Source organism: Pygocentrus nattereri, chromosome 2, assembly GCF_015220715.1.
Source record: "Pygocentrus nattereri isolate fPygNat1 chromosome 2, fPygNat1.pri, whole genome shotgun sequence".
NCBI lineage: Eukaryota > Metazoa > Chordata > Actinopteri > Characiformes > Serrasalmidae > Pygocentrus > Pygocentrus nattereri.
In genome coordinates this window covers 24571102-24591128 of record NC_051212.1, presented here as the reverse complement: position 1 = coordinate 24591128, position 20027 = coordinate 24571102, and the positions used below count along the sequence as shown (strand labels likewise).

The 20027-nt window shown below is 38.8% G+C and overlaps 1 protein-coding gene across 1 annotated transcript in view; it reads right to left on the bottom strand.

Annotated features, from left to right (window-relative positions):
- The window catches only part of pcxb (pyruvate carboxylase b), a 261864-nt gene that overhangs the window by 10069 nt on the left and 231768 nt on the right, over positions 1–20027 (bottom strand). Inside the window, exon 18 of the mRNA XM_017699653.2 lies at positions 12366–12545. Coding sequence (XP_017555142.1) covers positions 12366–12545 — 180 coding nt within the window. The remainder of the gene's footprint in view (positions 1–12365; positions 12546–20027) is intronic.

Below are 20027 nucleotides of genomic sequence, written 5' to 3'. Positions count from 1 at the left end.
TAAGAGTGTGAAGAGACTTTTTAAGGTTTAAAAGAACCTTCATATAATGTTATTTACCCTCACACATTTAATTTATAAACATTGTTCTTTAGGGAACTAGAACGTTTCGTTCATGCCATTGCTCAATTAACTTCAAATAACTTATAGTGAGTCAAACAGTAATCAGATTATATTTACATATTGTTGCTTATCCAAAAAAACGTTGCTCCAAAATGGTAACTTTGTGTTGCTGCATTGTGCAAAAATGGTCCTTAAATTTATTGTAAGATGTTTTATTCCAAAAGATTTTGTAGCCTTTCTACATTGATATTTAAATCTGCACTTCTGACTTCTCCCAATTTGTTCTAATGTCAGGATGTAAAATGTAAGGACGGTTTTCTTTCCACAAAACAAGACCACAACAATAACTTCTGAACAATGCAAACCACAGTAAAATATCTCCTCTACATGACAAAGTCTAGAACCCATTCTTATGACAGAGCTTCCTCACTTGTTTCAATAAGCTGTGGATGATAAATCTAAAATGACATGACTTTGTTACTACTAAAGACAACTAATTTCCAAGGATTAAAGACAACCCCTTCACATTTTCACTAATTACTCAAAATACAGCATAATCATTATAAACTTAATGACACAAACCCAGACTAACAGAGTAAACTGGGGCACAGAGCATTACATTTCTCCTCAGCATTTTTGTGCTTAGCATATCTGATGCTGTTACTTCAAATACAATGAATGCTTCATTAGCACTGTCAAACATGCTGCATGAGAAAATGGAAGACAGACAATTCTAACAACAGGAACATTGTCAAGGACATGTAAGATGCTTATGCGGTGTAGAAATAATTGATCTTGTTAAAGAGAAGCACTCGCTGATTAATAGAGGTTGGCACGACAAGTGTCAGGTTGACAGTCCTTTGTTGTCTTTTTTTGCAGAAGCTGCAGCAGCAGTGAAAAAAACAACAACATTAAACCATCCTTTGACTCGCTGCTGAAAACATAGCAGGAGGTAACTAGATTATAGTGCATCACAATAGCAAAAAGGGTGATGGGGGGTGGGGGTGGGGGCAAGAAAAGATAAACATATACACAAATAAATGGCTTATTCCAACAGGTCTGCTATGTAATAGCTCAGCGATTCAGTTCGTTATGCAGCCAAAACTTCACTGCGCCCCTACTGTGTGTTAAAATGGTCACCCACAGTCCCACCATGCCTGGCTTTTGATTAAATTGCCTCCCGACAGTTTGTGCACCATAATTTCGGAGCTTAAAGAGTCCCCATTGAACCATATCTGCTCTTTGTAGCTGCGGGATGCATTTGCCCTACATCGTTATTTGAGCTATGACTTGCTTGTTTAGTCGAGCAGCCGGCGAGCTACCAAAATTTCCTCTACCAACGTGCTTCTATTCACCACTCCGAAGCGCATCCACTTTCTTCTCCTCCCTCCATCCCAACAGTTGCCCCTGGTTCATTTGTTTCGCCTCACTCACAAAATCCTCTTTCGCATGCTATCATCTTTTCCTCGCTAGCGACAGCCACAGAGGAGCCAGTGGGTGGTTATGGGAATCAACGTGGCAATAAAAACATTAGAAGCAGCTTCCTCTCTGATGGCAGACACTTTATAACCTGGTCACACGCCTCGCTCACTCTATTTCTCTCCTCTTACCACATCAATTGTGCAGGATGGAGTTCTTCCACTGCAACTTTATTTGCTCAAATTTATAAGCATCAAATGACATAAGGCAGCAAAAAGGAGGCTCCTGCTACTGCTGTTAAACCCAGAGGAGATAGAGCAGAGAGAGAGAGAGAGAAAGCGGGCAACCGAGTGAGAAAGCGCGAGAGCGAGCGAAAGCGAGAGAGGAAAACATTGTATGCCCATTTTTGGTTTTTTATATATATTTATTTATTTATTTTTCTACATTATTTGCAAAAATACGTTGTGTCAAAATTTCATGATAAATGGGACTAAAAAATGACTCCAAATAAAATAACTTGTTACATTAACTTGCAAAGTTAGGAATGTGAGATAAAAAGTGGTGATTTATATTTTGTTTTTATATATATATATATTATATATATGTATATTTGTGTGTATATACACGTGTGTATGTATGTGTGTGTGGGGGGGGGGGGGGGGGCTGGGTTTGGGTTGGGGGGTTGTTGGGCACAGGTGTTTTTGTCCAACCTTCCACCGTGAAAAGACAACTCAACACAATGAGTCTAGAACAAGTCTGTTGAAAGCATGTGTGGCTGACAAGATGCCGTTACTGAGAAAACTGGGCAAAAAAAAAAAAAAAAACACAAAGAAGCTGCTGTGCTCTCAAAACAACAGACTTTCTACCTCAGAGTCCAGACCTCAACAACACTAAATGTATTTGTGATTACATGGATTGTGAGAAGCCAAAAATGCAGCCAATTTCTAAGTATCCCTGCTTTTTTTTCTGAAAACCTGAAAGCAATCCCCCAGCCTTGGATTTATATTTAGTTATTGAGGTTTCTGTGTAATTTTGTGAGATCTGACGCAAGAATTTAGTATTTATAGGCATGAATAACTTGTATTGAATGACTGTTTCGATCAGAAATGAAACAAATCAAAGGTCTCAAACTTTTACACTGTATATTGAAGTGGGAGAGGGAAACCATGGAACAGAGATAATCAGACAGACAGAGAGAGTGGTAGTGTGACAGAGAAAAGAAGATAGGTCAAAGAGAGAAGACAGACATACACAGGCAGACAGAGACAGAGAGAGAGAGAGAGAGCATGGGTCATGCTTGATTCTGTTCAGCCAAATCCGTCTGACTCACCTTGCATTACCCTGAACCCCTTCAGCCTGTCTGCACACTCTCTGATATCCTTCGCAATGCACTGAAAGCAGAGCTGAGCGTTTACTGTGGAGCTGTGTGGACCACTGGACTCAAGGTTATGGGCTGAGACATTAATGGACATTAAATCCAAGAGGATGTGAGAGGCACACAGATCACCATTTAAATAACTCCTCTGATCTCTCATCTCCATCCATCCATCCATCCATCCATCCATCCGTCCATCAGTCACTCATGCCAGACAGAGGCAAGAGACTTGGGATGGACATAATGATCTCTGACTGGAGATAAACACCAGCAGGTGACAGGCCTTTGGTGAGACACTAAAACCAACCTGCCCCAGAAACACTCTGAGGCCCAGGGTCAAATGTCTTCATCACACCAGGAAACTCTTTTGCCTGAAACTCTTCAAATGTTTAGACTCAGGTTAGGCTCAGAGAACACAGTCCACTTTCCATATTCAGTGTTCAGAGTGAGGCTGCTGATCTAGGAGTGCTTTTGTTTACCCACATAATCGAATTCATTACATGAAACAAAATAAACAGATTTGCATGGGTCAGCAAACTGGGGACGATTAAAAAAAGTCTTAAGGGATCAGAATACAAGCCTAGTCCAGAAACGTCCTCTTCACAAGTTTGGAATCACTTGCATCACTTTACATACAATGTATATGGTCACATGTGAAACTTTGAACACCCCCATTCAAATGACATGATTTTTTAAGTGACATTAGGCAAACATCTGCAGAGAACACAAATATTACAATTTCCCTCAAATTTTAGTGCACAATCTCTACTAATTGTAGTTAAAATAGCAGAAAAATGTGCCATAATTTTGATCGGTTAGATTTTTTTGGAGAAGAGAGAAAGTGATGGATCCTGACCAGAAGAACTGTAGCAATAAAATGTAGTTTAAAATATTAAACATCACAAGTTATTTCAGATGTCTTATGCAATATTTCAAGTGCTTTGCAAACAACCAAGTTATTCAACGTGTTATGTATTTATATTACATTTATATTTGGCAGATGCTCGCACTCAAAATAACTTGCAATTTAATCATTTTACATTGGCAGGTGCAGTGTTAGGAGTCCATATATAATGTAGCATATGTTCTGTCTTTTTCTAATCAATGACCTCAACTATTTCTTCATTTTAGATACCAGTGAAGCATCTAGTAATCAGTATATGCTTTATGTTAAAAAGATCTTTGTTTATTATAATGAGCCATTCCATAGACCCATAGTGGTCCAGGTACTTCAGAGTTCAGAATTTTTTAATGCAACTCTACATGCAAATGGTAAACAAAGGAAAATCTCAGAGCTTGCTTTGTCTTATGGTGGTCATTTTTCAAAAACATTTCATGTGCCCAGGTCCAAATGTCTGGAATTCTAAAAACTGAAGATGTTTCCCAGTAAACAAAACTGAAAAATGGACTATGCTATTTAGTGCACAGCTGAGAACATCTTTCATAAGAAAATATTGTTTTAAAGCGTCCAGTCTTGGGACTGAGAGGGACTGAAACAATGATTGGAAACTTTTGAACGGGTCTTCCAAACTTTTGTACCATAGTACATAAAATTGAATGTCAGTGTGACACTTTCATCTTGATCTGAAAAGCCAACTTGTGCCATGTGCCAGCTTTCAGAATCCCCTGTCCTCGTCAAAGACGTTCTGAGCTCAGACGCAGACAACGTGTGTAAAGTGCACACCCGAGACCCAACCTCAGCCCTCCACTGTGCCGTCTCCAAACGAGCCAGCCATTAGCAAATTCAGTTAAGCTAATGCCTTTGAAATGATACATAAAATATGCCGATTAGTGCATGGTGAGGTTCTCGGAGGAGCGCCTGAGAAGGTTTTAGTAGCTTTTCTCTCAGCGGAGACCCACGACACAAAAGAGCGCTCGCCAATGCTATTAGTCACAGAGACTGCAGTTCAAAGATGCCTCACACATTTCCATGTCACCCCTCGTTAATTTGACGGCTTTTTAGGCAATTTGTGAGGAAGGAGATGTGTGTGTGTGTGTGTGTGTGTACGTGTGTGAAAACTGAGGACCGGACGCAGAAGATGGCGGCTTTGGTCAGAACCGAAGCACAAATGCTGTTGCCTCCTTCGCTCTGCTGTTAGGGGCCTTGTTTTAATTGAAGTGTCACCCTATTTCATTAGAATGACTAATTTACTGTTCGAGGCTTTTCGAACTTGATGGCCTCTCTCTAGTTTTTGCTCTGAGCTTCGGAGCACCAAGGGCTGAGACAAGAAGCTTATTCTGAGGGCTTATATTGAGAAGACAGTCTTTTATGTGGTAGCCTACATAATCCTCTGTAACATACAACAACAAAAAGCAGGAATCCATTAAGTCTCAGTGTTTAAAGAGGATGTACGAAAGACGTACATTAACTCTATAAGTGTACAAATGAGTAAATAGGTAATGATGAAATGTTGAGGCAGCATTTTTCTAACATTCATGAATTATTCAAAATTAAAAAAAAGAGGACTTTGTGTTCTCCTTGCTTTCATTTTGTGCCTCTGTGTACTAGAGAAGAATGCTTATCAGTGTTGCTCTGGTGGGCTGTAGCGGAGTGGGCCTGGCTATCTCTGTTAATCTGGATGAGCTGATTCACACAGATAGGGCCACTACAGCTCTCAGGCTGGACTTCAGGGAACTCCATTGCATCACAGTGGACAGTGGACAATGAACAGCCTCTCCCTCTTTTTCTCTAAATCCTTTCATTTTTTTCTTCATTTTACTCTCATGCTTTTTTTTGGTCTCTGTCCACTCTATCCTTCATCTCTCTTCCGATGCTCGTTCCATTATACTCTCATACTTTCCTATTTCTTTTTCATCTCTCTCACTCTCTTCTTTCTCTTGCTTTGTCCTTGAATCTCTCCTCTCTTTATCCTTCATTTCTCTCCCCATTCTCCATTACACTCACTCTTCCCTCTCTTTCTCTCACTTTTTCATTCTCTCTCATCTCTTAATCTCCCTTCTTTCTATCCGTTTCTCTCTCCTCCTTTATTTCTCGCCACTTTTTTCTGTGTATCTTTCACACCACCCAGGGCAGAAGTCAGCATTAAGCTCCAGTCACTTCTGCACATTCACTACTACACTAGTGCAACACTATGAGCCTGGTCTTGCTTCACTAGAGCCTCGACCTGCTAAAATGATCTACCATCCAGAACTAATCTAGATCCTGAACTAGTTATCCAACAACAGTACCTGAGCTCACTTTTACTCTTAAGGCTGAATGTAATCAAATCACCACATCAGTGTTCCAACATCTAGTTTAAATAATTCAGTAAAGGAGGAAAAAACCTCCTACTAATACTCTTGATTTCAGAATAAACTCTGAATGAGCAAGTGTAAAAAAAAAAAAAAAAAAAACCTGTTACGTGTTTACATAATAAAAAAAAAAAATCTTGATTTGTATTTTCTTAATTCTTAGACATGCACATCTACACAAAAACGATTGCGCTTCAAACAAATTCCTCTGTGTGCTATGGCATTTTAAGCCAGTAGGAAAAAATATTAACACTTAAAAAATAAATATGCATCCCATAACAGGGAGCAATTTCTCAAAAGCCATGTTTACACCTGGCACTGACATGTCTTAAATCATCTGATCACAGCTGGACTGTGCTAGGAACATGTGTGAATAGAATTCCAATGCATCTTAGAGATATCAATCACTCAAATCAAACCACTCAGACACATATATTGCAACACACTGTCCCTAACGACATAGAAAGACTACCTAACCAACCATTTCATCACAGCAGAGATGAACAGAGCTGCATAAGTTTTCCTCCTTTGATGCTTTCATCATGCAATGGTTTTCCCCTAAGAATGGCTGCATAGATATGTCTTGCTGTCCAAAATTTCTGTAGAGGTAAATGGGTAAGATATAAATAAAGCTATTCAGAGTGCTCTGATGTAACATGTTATGATAGGTTTGAGAGAAGGTTTTATAGCTAGAACATATTTTTAAAAGAGATTTATGGTGAAGGGCCCCCTAAGAAACTTTATTTTTCTATATTAAGCACTATTTTATCATTAACATTATAAATAAAAACTCAAGATACGTGTAGGTTTACTGGTCATTTTGAATATTGTTGTATTTTTTTTAACATATGTTGGAACCTGCTCTTCGTGTTGTGTGAAAATGTCATGACAAACAGACCAAGAGAAACGGTCTGAAAATGCCTGGAATAAAATTTTGTTGCATCAACTTCCACTGAAAGTTAAGAATGTGATTTCTGTGTTTCATGTAATGTCAACACTGCAGAGATACAAGGTTTTGCTTTCTGACAGTAACTGTATAAAATGGTTACATTTGCAACTCTAGTTATATACAGTCGCAAAAGTCTGGGTGCCTTTGAAGTAAAAAATAGGTTCCACATCCTCCAACATTCTTCTGCACATTTTACGGCACAATTACGTTTTATAATTGCAGAATGTAACATACTGGGATAAAAACAGTTATGGCACATTTAATATGTATTCATTATTATAAAAATTTGAGTTGGGACATTTCTCTGTATTGGAATGAATTATGCAGAATTGGTTTTAGAAATCTGTGGAATTTCCTTTTAACACCAAGTGCGTACAATGCTTGCAACTACATGGCTTGTTGCAGAACATCACTGGCCGTATTGTGGTCCACTGAGTATTATTTTTCCGGGGAAGCCACAGAATAACATGCTACAAAAGTTGGCAGACGTGCATTTAAACGTGCATGTGCCTTAAAAGTCTGTTCTATGCCAGCGACTGCAATGTTAATAAAACATTAAAAACATTAACATCTCAGTAGTCACCCTGCGGCTTCTCTCCATCAACATGGTCACCCCTCCATCTCCTCTACTTCTGCTTCCTGAAGAACCAAACTGCTCATTTGAATGAGGAGCACACTTCATTTATCTTGTGCCACTCCTTTCTCCATCTCTCTCTCTCCTGCTCTGCAGTATTCTAAATGTGCGTGTCACTCTTAGAAGGCCAATTTAGCGTTCTCCACAGGGACTCGTATGGAAATGCCGCTACTGCTAACAAACAGTGTTTGATCTTTCATTTTTGGACTTCAGGGTGTCACGTTCCTCGGGGAACTGGAGCATGAGTGTGTGCATGAGAGTGAGAGAGACAGACAGAGAGGGAGGGAGGGCGGGAGAGACAGAGAGAGAGAGGGAGAGAGGGAGAGAGGGAGAGAGAGAGAGAGAGAGAGAGAGAGAGAGAGAGAGAGAGAGAGAGAGAGAGAGAGAGAGAGAGAGAGAGAGAGAGAGAGAGAGAGAGACTTTCAAAGCTCAGTGGCCCTCTGGTAGAATGAGACACGTGTCTGTCGTCAATAATCACTATGAGGTGGCAGAACACATTAAAAATTCCCCCTCATGACTTCATAGCTTAGTTGTTTTGTAGCGTGTGCGCGCAGTGTCAGCCGTTTGTGTGTACAGCGTTGGCATATTGACTAGCACAGCACCCTATCAAACAACACACCACTTTCACAAAACAGAGTAAACACACATCAAATGAGAAGTGCAGACAATGGAGGAAAAGAAAGGAGAGAATGACATCTCACCTCTGTAACACCTCTCTTTCTCTCACACACACAAACTATACTTGGCTAAATCACTACTGAATAGGCATTCATTTAAAAACGACTATACACTGATCAGGCATAACATTATGACCACCTCCATCTTTCTATGCTCATTGTCCACTTTATCAGCTCCACTTACTATATAGCGGCACATTGTAGTTCTACAGGTACAGACTGTAGTCCATCTGTTTCTCTGATACTTTGTTAATCACCTTTTACCTTGTTCTTCAGTGGTCAGACCACACACACCATAAGTAATCGGATCCAAAATGACACCCAAGTATCACTTAGTACAGATGTTACCATGACCACAGTCATCACAGTCCAGTCTCAGTCCAGTTTGCCTGCTGGTGCACTTTGGTGTTTGTATTTACTTAAAAATTATAATAGACTCAGGAAAACATACTTCACATGTACTTAATAAAGAAGGGTGAGAGGATGACAGCATGTTCTGAGACACATAAGCTTAAGACCCGTACCACCGCCATCTTCTAAAGCTCAAAGCATAAACTTTGTCTCCTCTGCAGACAAGTTTCTGGCTCCCGCCATGTTGAATGTTAGCATAGAGTTAAAATTGGCGTCGTTTTCCACTGTTGGAGATCAAGTTTGATGCTGAACACATTCCTTCTATGGTAATATGGGAAAGGAGTGAAGAGAAAGGACGAGGGACTGTGCATTTCCTTGCCTCTTATGGACAGTGCAATGAATTTGACAGGTTGTGTTATTTACATTTTACATTTACGGCATTTGGCAGACACTCTTTTCCAGAGATGAGACTTACAGTTTGATCAGTTTACACAGGAAGGCAAAGGTAGTGTTGGGAGTATTGCCCAATGACTCTTATTGGTACAGTGATAAATACACTACACCAATAAGAGTCATAAATACTTAATGATAAATCCATTCGATTTTATGCATGTTAGTATATTAGGTCCTCTCAGCAGTACTATTAACTATAGTTGTCATTCGAATATCTGTTTCAGCTCAACAATTCTTCATTAAATTAAATCTAAATTCCTTGCATGCTAAATTCCACTGGGGAATTCCTCAACCACTCTGCAACTGCACAAAATGAACAACTGGGGTCATGTGTTTCAGTGACTTTGGGATAAGCACAGAAAATTACATAATCTCAGTGATTTGACCAAATATATATACATAAAAGATTTCTCATAGAAAAAAACAGCTTGTGAAATCTCATTTGTCCCTTTCTTCACTTTAAATCTTTGTTTTGTCAAATCTCTCCCACCCTTTTGACTAGAAGCTGTATTCTATTCCTTCATATCAATTTTGGGAAATGTTTTTTAACTATGTAGGAAACAATACTGCATGTATAATTTAACCATTTAACATGTATTTTCATAAATCATCAAAAAAGAGTCCTTAACTGATTCACTTAAATTGCAAATGATAATGTGGCCTAACATTTCACTACTGAACACAACTTATAAATCACTAAGATATAGTCCTAATCAATTAATCAAAGTTAGCTGGCTAGCTTTGAGTTAGGTGTGATTAGCAGGACAGCTTGTAACAAGCAGAAAAGGTCTCAGCCTCTTTTGCTCCAGCCACAGAGGTACATGGAACATCTTATATTGCATGCCAGGATGTCCACAACTACTTTAATCTATTAGGGTTAACTATCCACAATGCCAGGTGCCAGTTTGATACTAAACCAAACCTGTTTCAAAGCTAAATGCTAGTATGTCATCAGTTGCCAATAATAACCCTTTCCGAAAAAGATGCACAGCAGATTGTAGATTTTAAAAACACCCAGTATTTTGTAATTAAAAGTTGCTGAGGAGTTTTTTTTTAATTGTTTAGTAGCTAGTAAACAACATATCTTCTGTGCATGCCGTCAGCAATTTTTACAATGTCCTGCAACTTAAAACTGTGGTGGGTCAGTTTGCATGACAGTCAAATGACTGTCTCTCATCTTAGAAGGCAGCTCTTGGCCACACTGAGCAACAAAATCTACCAGACTCTCTGACAATAGTCAAAAATCTGGCTTGCAAGACTTGGTCTAGGCTAGCTAATTTATTGAAAGACATGTTCATTTGAATGAGAAATCATAACACATTTGACTTCTGTTCCTAATTTCTGAGTGAAACACAGGAAGACATTTGAGCTGGCTGAGCGTTTCGCTTGCTGATAGGTGGGGGTTGGGAGAAGGTGGGTGTGAAGAATAAATATGATACCACTGGTTATTTTTTCCCTGCCCTCTGGTGCATGGTGATTTAATCAAAAAATGTGAAGACTTGTAGAAAATGTGGAAAGTCCTTAAGTTTTGAAGAAAGGTGAGGGGAAAAAATTACATGATGCAATGAATCACGCTTAATATGACTAGGAATTTGAACTAACAAGGTAAAAAAAGAAAAAAAAAAAAGTTCACTTTGAAATCAGACTTTCATCACTTTTTGGAGGACAGACAACGGCCATGATGTACTGTAAACAGTGCTGTCTTCTCCTGTAAACAGTAATGTACCCTTGCTGATGGGAGGATGTGTCAAATTTGCTGCTTGGCACGTACTGTAGGTTTCACTAGTACACAGGAACATAAGATCTGATTAAAATTCTGATCTCTCTCTCCATCTCTCCTTCAGACACAATGCCTCTGCCACTCTAAAAAGAGATTTAACAATGAAAACAATGCACTGTTTCCTCTTAAAAACTTAATAGACCATATAGCATCTTGACAACAAAAGTGTCACAGTTAAAATTCTGTCACACTGTCACGGTATGTCTTTTTTTTAAATAATTTAACTGTCTGAACAAAATCAGCTGCTGTGCTTTTTTCTGTATCTGTCATGCTTCTACTGAACCTTAACAATACATATTTTCTGTTAGAGTAAACTGTGAACGGATTCAACATTATGGCAGATGAAACACTGTCTTCAGTGAAACATTCAATCTATTTGGAGAACAGCAGTCCTGTATACAGTAGGGAGAGTTCAGCACTTTTCACTGGATCTGCATCACAACATCACTATGGCCAAAAATAACAGCACTTTTTTTTTTTGCATGATACAATACAGTACTGTGAAAAAGGTCAGAGGTCATTCGTCATTGTTTAAATTTTTTGGGCATTAAGACTTCATTTTTCAAGAGCTATTTCAAGAACAAATCATGTTAATCCACTTGTATGAAAAAGGGGAAAGTCAAAGATAAAAACGTTTCTGAAACTGGTTCACAAAAATCTTTAAAAACAGACAAAAAGTGACTTTTAGCAACCATGTATTTAGTTGTTAAAGCTTTTGTGTAATTTCCTGCTAAACATATGTTTTTCACCTTTTGAATGCTTTTGACTGGAAATTAAACAAATGAAATGTGACTTCTTACTATTGCAAAGTACTGCAGGTACATTTATTTATTACTTCTGGATCAAAACTGAAATTGCAACTGCAATTAATTTAGCTTGTCCCACAAATATGTGTGTAGTCAATAGTGCTGAAGATATAAGTATTTTCTTTCAACTCACTCAAATGGATGGTGTAGTGGATAACAGCAATGCTAAGCACACAGAATACTGGAAGCTCAATTTCTTGGTCCAGCACTGCTATACTGATAAGAGTAAATAAATACTCACTGCTGTGCTACAAGAGTGTATACACATTAGACTGAAGCTGCACTGCAATAAAATAAGATTAAGAAGATATAAAATGTTATAAATGTTTACTATAATTGCCATGTGCAATTTAGTTACATCACGGCTAAGTAAAACTGATCAATGATCCATCTTTACAGTTTTCACCTGTATTAGCCAGAACAACATAGAGTTTTTATTATCAAATTAGAAATTCCATATCAATTGACTCCCCTTTTTTCCAAGCAAAACCTTGCAAAGATTATACACTGTGTGGATTTGTTGAGAAACCAAGGCACTATATGATGTTATTATTGGGTCAGTGCTTGAACGGTCATGAATCATAGCGTGTATGTGTGTGCGTGCATTACCTTAGACCTGAATGGCTCAGGGAAGCCTCCATGGGGTATACCGATGTGTCCCTGCAGAAACTCCACCACAGAAAGGGGAAAGGACAGCTCATCGGCCCTCTCTTCTACATCTGCTCGAGAGAGAGAGTTCTGAACCATGAACTGCGCCAAATCACCCACGATCTTGGAAGAGGGAGTAACCTGCAGAGAGAGACAGACAAGACAGACAGAGAATAAAACTAATGTTTCTCATTCAAAGTAGTCCAGGCTGAAATACTCCTTATGTCTTCAATGTTCATGGGTGAAGCTAAATTGCAAAAGGTTGAATCTGCAAACATAACCCTCCTATATTTATGTCTCATATACGGATGCCAATTTTGGAAAATTCTTTTGACTGATAATGGATTGTTGTTAGATTGGTAATTACAAACACGACCCATGAAAATATCAGAAACAGCACTGCATTTTATATAAACACAGCCTAACACATCCAAAATAACAGTAATGCAATATAATCTTACTTACAGCTATCATATATTATTAACCCTTAAAGTTCATCAACTAACTTGAAGTTTAATGCATAATTAAAACAACAATCTATGTAAAGTCGTTAAGCTCGCAGTTTTGAAGCTTTTTTGTCCTGAGATTAACTACGTAGGCTAACCAATAGCTGACAAAACATTTTTGTGAACTACACTTGATTTAAATCAATGCTATATTCCTTCATCAACGGCTCTACCATTACCAGTTTAAATTTAAGTGGCACTGAAAAAGTTCACCATTGTAGTACTAGGAACCAGACATGCTTTTGGAGACTTTAAAAGTAAACTGCAAACAAAAGCTGTTTCTGGCATTTGCTGTGTTGCTGTTCTGTAGCTACTGGATAATAATACTATATAACAAAATTACCACAAAACAAAGTCTCAGGTATCAAGCCATGCATTTATAACCATTAACTTAAGGGGGTGTGGCCATTAAATGCTTCAGACAAGTGGTTCCTAGTACTATAATGAACAATTCTGAGAAAATTTCTCTAGAAAAGGTGCATTTCACACTGAACCACCCTGAATGATATTGTTTACATCTAAACACCTGAATGATGCAAAAAATCAAAATTGGTGGAGCTCCCCTTTAATCATTTTCAAGTTCATATGAATTTTTCTCCACACCCAGTAAACTCTGTCTGTGGCAATGACGCTCCTTGTCACTTTAGCGTGAATGGATGTGTCAACTGCTGCAGTCACATGTAAATGTGCTTATGATTGTGATGTCACAACCATGTTAAATTTGTAGTGGGCTGCTTTTATAAAAGAGCTGTATGGACCAGCGAGTGAATGGTGTGTTTTGAAACGTCATCAAACATCATCAATGATTACAGAGTACATCAAAGTATTTTATCTCAAGTTCATATATGATATATCCACTTTAGGAATTTGCTCTGTACTGACAATGACCACCCTAGTCCCTGTAATGAAATAGGACTGTGCAGATAATCTGGCCAATAGAGAAAAGTGAACAGAAACGAGGAGGATGGGGTTTGATGGTGATGGACAGAGCTCCCATTAGCTTTAAGAAGAGAATAGGGCAAGAACAAATATGGAAGGAAGACATGAGAGATAAGAAATGAATGAAGAGAGGAGACAGAGTGGAGGTAGGGGGGGGTGGGAGGATGACAAATGGACGAGCGAGAGACAGCGCAGGGGGGTGGATGGACAGACATAAAGCGTTAAATGTCAAGGCGGTGAGGGTTCGTGTTGCAGCAAAGTGACACGCCGTCATGGTGCCTGTCAACTAATTGGTTGGGCTGGTGAGATAGGCAGAGAGAAAATGACATTAGTATCATTAGTTAATAAAATATTTTGACACTTCTGTGATTGTATCACTTTTCATATGGAAGACAGGAGGAATGAGACGTGCCAGAATGGCGTTTGGATAAGGTTTTTTGTAACAGATAAAGCAAAGGTCACTTGAGGTGAATACTGAGAAGAGCTAATACTTCCAGCATATACATGATTGAGACACATGTACAGGATTTCTACAGCTATTAGGGGAATCTCTCTGTGCGTGTGTGGCTGAGTGTGTGTGAAGGAGGAATTTCAAGGTGACGTTTCAGCTTTCCTCTGTATCCGTTACCTAAACCTCACATCTCCGAAATAGTAGATTTAGGAAAGGCTGTAACTAAATACATTTTCACACTTCATAGTGCATGTTAAAGATGTAAATGGTACAATTTCTTTTTATCATGAAATGCACAAAGAGAAGCGGGTGGTTACAAATGGTGTTTAAAAATAAAAGTAAGATAAACAGAGTTTTTTATATGCATTGTGGCTCTGAAGCCTAAGACATTGCTTTAGAGGTTTGATATAACCATTCTTTGCTGTTTTTATAACAATAACAAACATTTTAATCTAATTATGTTTCCTTAAAGCCAGTGAATCACTTTATACATTCAAACAGTTATGTTCTATATAAAATGTCCTCCACAAATATTGGCATCCCTTGTAAAGATGAGCAAAACATACTGTACAAAAAACTTTATTTCTTATTCTTTAAACAAACATCTAACCTTCATTTACAGTACAATGACAAAATATTTTTTTTATCTCAAATCTGTATGTGCCACAATTGCTGGTGCCCCTTCATTTATGAATTTGTGCAGCCTCCATTTGCAGTCTTCTATAATGCTTAATGAGACTGGAGAACACAATTCAAGTGATCCGAGACCACTGCTCCACACACAATCACTCCAGATCTTTCAGATTCCAAAGTCCAAACGTGTTGATTTTGAGGTGTTCTTTGGTTAAAGCATTTGATTTAATATCTTCTGGTATTGATGGACTCACATCATGTATGCCAATAAGTTCTCCAGGGCCCCACAATCACAGATCCACCACTGTACTTCACATTTGTCAGATATCAGATATTTGTGTCTACCCAAAACTCACCTCTGGTGTTTGTGCCCAAAAGGTTTAAGGTTATTTAATATTTTGCGGTCTTTGAGTAAATCAATATTTTGATGATTTTCAGTAATGATGTACTGTAAATTCTACACTGTAATTATCTATTTACAGTCATTGTTATCAAGTTGTCCACTTCAAGATTTGATCACCACTTTTCAAATATGAGGTCTTGTGGGTGTTAATTGTATTAGAGCTTCATTCTTACCGCTAATAGAGCTTTGTTATTTTAGAAGCACCTAAAGCTCTGTTCATTATTCTAGACACATAACTTTTTAATAAGGTATATAGCTGAACAATTATTATTCGAAAGCTATGAGCTTGCACAAGACTAGCATACTGAATTAATTTTCTCCATTTAACTGAATCCAAATTGCTTTTATATTATTCAAAATTTTAATTCCAAACTTTGAACGGCAGCATTCTTACACCATATTTTCTAATGGTACCTGACAATGACATATGCAATTCATTCCATTAAAAGCTAAATTTGATCTCTTAAAATTGTTGAACACTGAATTAATTTGCAACATAATAAGCAAATCACTCCACAGAGAACTGACTAATCCCAGTTAATATGCTTCTTTTAAATGCTCTTTGATATCCATCCTACCATAGTTAGTGCTTTGGCATGGACACAAAACAATATACTGCGTGGCCTAATGGGAGTTGTAGTCCCACCATCAATCCTCCACTCGCTGCCTGAAGCATTAATTTAGCTCTAATCTGTTTGGCTGTTTTCTCTGAGCTTGGAATGGACTAAAGGAGCACCAGGTGCTGTTGAAAGGAGCTGACAAATAAGGCTCTGAATGTCCAGCATTCAGTTTGACTAGGGTTTTAAATCTTGGCCCGAAAATCTATAGTGTCTTAATTGGATAGGGGTTTTGTTAAGTGCCTGAGTTCCACGCTTAGGCTAACTCAGACCAAACTACCGTCAGCACCAGTTATGGAAGCTGTCAAGGAAAGTGTAATAAGATGAGCGTGAGACTGGATTAAAATGGGATCAGACACACAGCGAGGCAGAGAAATCTCACACATACACATTCACACTCATATACAGAACATATTCTCTCATGCACAGAATACACACACATGCTTCTGCACACACTAAAATCCTCTTACTTCCATCTATCAGTCTCTCTCTCTCTCTCTCTCTCTCTCTCTCTCTCTCTCTCTCTCTCTCTCTCTCTCTCTCTCTCTCTCTCTCTCTCTCTCTCTCTCTCTCTCTCTCTCTCTCTCTCTCTCTCTCTCTCTCTCTCTCTCTCTCTCTCTCTCTCTCTCTCTACTCCTTCCCTCTGTTATTGTGCTGTGAATCTCCTGCAGGCTGACAGGGTGCATCTGTTTGGCCATCGGCAGGACAGCAAGAGCTTTGAACTCAAGTGTGTGTGTGCTTGTGTGTTTGTAAGTATAACTAAAGAAGAAGGACTGAGACAGCAACTGTGTATATCCGTTGGCTCAAGATAGGAAGAGATTGATAGAGATGGGGAGAGAGGGAGAGGGAGTGCAACGACACAGTGCCAGTAAAATGGGACATCACACTGATCATATTAAGTGATGTTCATTCTGGTATCCATCAAAAATGCACCTCATGCCACTGTTTTCAATGAGAACAATATGTTGACGGATAACAGGCACAAACACATGGCGAGGCATAAAAATTATACTCTGTTGTCCATTGGAAAGTAGCCCAGACTGCAGGACTTGGCTAACCAATCAGAGAATAGCATGTAGGATTCATCTAAGCACAGAAATAATCTATCCCATTAGAGTGCTGGATTTAGCTAACCAATCCAATAGCAGCATTTAGCTAGTGCAGGACTCAAAGTACAGCAGGATTTAGTTTGTAAATCAGAGGGTAGGATTCATCAAAGTGCAGGAATTATCCAGCAAATCAGAAAGCAGGATTCAAACATCCAGCTAATCAAGAGTGCAGGAATAACTTAGCCAATTACAGCAAAGGAGTCAGCTAGCCAAATAGATTCAGATTACAGAGTGCAGGAGTAATGTAGCCAAGCAAGTTGTGGGATTCAGCTAGCTAATTAGATTGCCAGATTCAATTAGCCAATCAGAAGGAAGCTGTAAATAAGTGTGATAATGAGACTTCATACTTTTATGATTTACTGTATAATTTCAGGTTGGATAAAGTCTTGGCGATGAGAGGACAGCTTGTCTTGACTGAAGAAGCTCGTTGCCAACAGTACTTGAACAGTACATAACTCCATTAGTGCCTCTGTTTTACTGAAGCACCAAGACGATACATACAGTAGTAAAAAGCAAACAGCAGACAAAAACAAAACAAAAAAAAAACCCTCTACCTAAAACATTCCTGCAATAAACCACCAACACGTCTTCTGACTGATACCAAAATGTCCTTCTGAATGCAGCCCTACCCCAGATACTAACCATTCACTCTAAATTCATGAATTTGAATGAAAGAGAGAGAGATTGAGTGGAAAAACGAGTGCAGGAAGGGATGAGAATAAGAGCGTGTGTGAACTGAATAACAATAAGATGCAGATGCATTTGTGGAAACTCAAGTGGAGAGGCTGTGTAATTGATTACATTGAACAGGAGGCGTACAGGGGAGGGGCAAAATTTAAAGCATGCCAGATACATTTCAATTGATCAGTGTTCGTTTCATTCAGCCTTGGGCAAGAGGGGAAAGTTGGCAAGACAGAACTAGACGCTGGCAGATGGCACTGATTGTTAACAAGAAGACACACACACTATAGCTGCAAGGGCTAATCAATGTTTCAGAAGCAGAAAGTTCTGGAAGGTTATAATATTAGTCAGAGTTATGGCAGGTTAGCATTCTCAGTCTCTGCAGCAAAGAGCAATGACAAAACACCTTCACTAGCTTATGCATTCTGCAAGGTGCTGACACGCTCTCAACAGCTCTATTCTGGCCTCTAACAATGAACCCTAGCTAACTTGGATTATTCGCTAAACTTGAAAACAGGGATTCCTCTGGCTGTATATAATGAATGTATACAACATGGTTGTATGATTGTTATTTGTCACTTAGGCATAGTAAATATTAGTTACTGTCAGTAAATACTGCCCCTCTTTAATAAGTTGAGATGGGATATCAGTAATGATGGGCATCAGTGTCAGTAGAAAATTCCGGATAGGATACTGAAGGGGAAAAAAGGAATTAATCTGATTCAATCCTGTAACAAATCTAGCTGGAAACAGCACACCCTCACATTGTGTGATGTAATGGTAGCTTTGTATTCCTTACTGTGGGCCAGTAGAGATGCTCATCTTAAAGGGTCCATATCTTGGAAAACCAAATTTTGCTCTTTTTTGCAGTAAAACAGAGCTTGATGTAATGTGTCCATAGTTAGTTTCAAAACAATGCTGCTTACTCCACCATCCATATGGTCCATAACTGGAAACACACTTGAAAAGGCTGTATTTGCAACTAAGTGTTTTTGTAATGTCACAAAAAACAGTGCATTTACATACACCCTCCTATTCAACCTACAGCAGTTTAGCACCAACTATTCACAATGAATGGAATTCTCATAGAAAAGAGTTAAATTCTAAGAGCTAAAGATGTTAAACAAAAAGCGGTTATAAAAATGAATCAACTGTTTTTAGTACATAAACCCACAAAAACAAGTGGGGACAAATAAAATTAAATAAAAATGTAAGATATGGGTAATTTGTACCAAAAATTTTAAAAATAGCTTATTTTACACTTTTACACAAGAAAAAATATTGGATGAGTATCAACTTGTACTCAAGGTTTCATTAATCATACCAGTGCTGAAAAATAAAAAGTGACATGGGACCATCTTTAATAACTTAATAACATGTCTCAATACTTACTTTTTTTAATGGAGTAAGTGATTTCCACTTTTTTTGACTGGACAAAAACAGTACTGGCACAATTAAAAAAAGGCTGGGAAGAATGAATTTGCAAAAGGCAAGCAGCTTGGTGTGAAGAAATCTACTGTGGGAGCAATAATCAGAAAATGGAAGACATACAAGACCACTGCTCTCCCTCGATCAGGGGCCCCATGCAAGATCTCAGCCCATGGGGTCAAAATGATCACAAGAACGGTGAGCAGAAATCCCAGAACCACACGGGGGTACCTAGTGAATGACCTGCAGAAAGCTGGGACCAACGTTACAAAGGCTACTGTCAGTAACACACTACGCCGCCAGGGACTCAGATCTTGCAGTGCCAGACGGGCACTTCAAACTTCAGACGAGCGTGTCTGAAGTTTGCAAGAGAGCATTTGGATGTTCCAGAAGACTATAGGGAGAATGTCATATGGTCAGATGAAACCAAAGTAGAACTGTTTGGTACAAACTCAACTCGTCGTGTTTGGAGGAGAGTGAATGCTGAGTTGCATCCAAAGAACACCATACCAACTGTGAAGCATGGGGGTGGCAACATCATGCTTTGGGGCTGTTTCTAAGCAAAGGGACCAGGACGACTGGTCCGGGTACATGAAAGAATGAATGGGGCCATGTATCGTGAGATTTTGAGTGCAAACCTTCTTCCATCGGCAAGGGCATTGAAGATGAAACGTGGCTGGGTCTTTCAGCATGACAAATGATACCAAACACACTGCCAGGACAACAAAGGAGTGGCTTCGTAAGAAACATTTCAAGGTCCTGGAGTGGCCTAGCAAGTCTCCAGATCTCAACCCCATAGAAAACCTTTGGAGGGAGTTGAAAGTCCGTGTTGCCCGCCGACAGCCCCAAAACATCA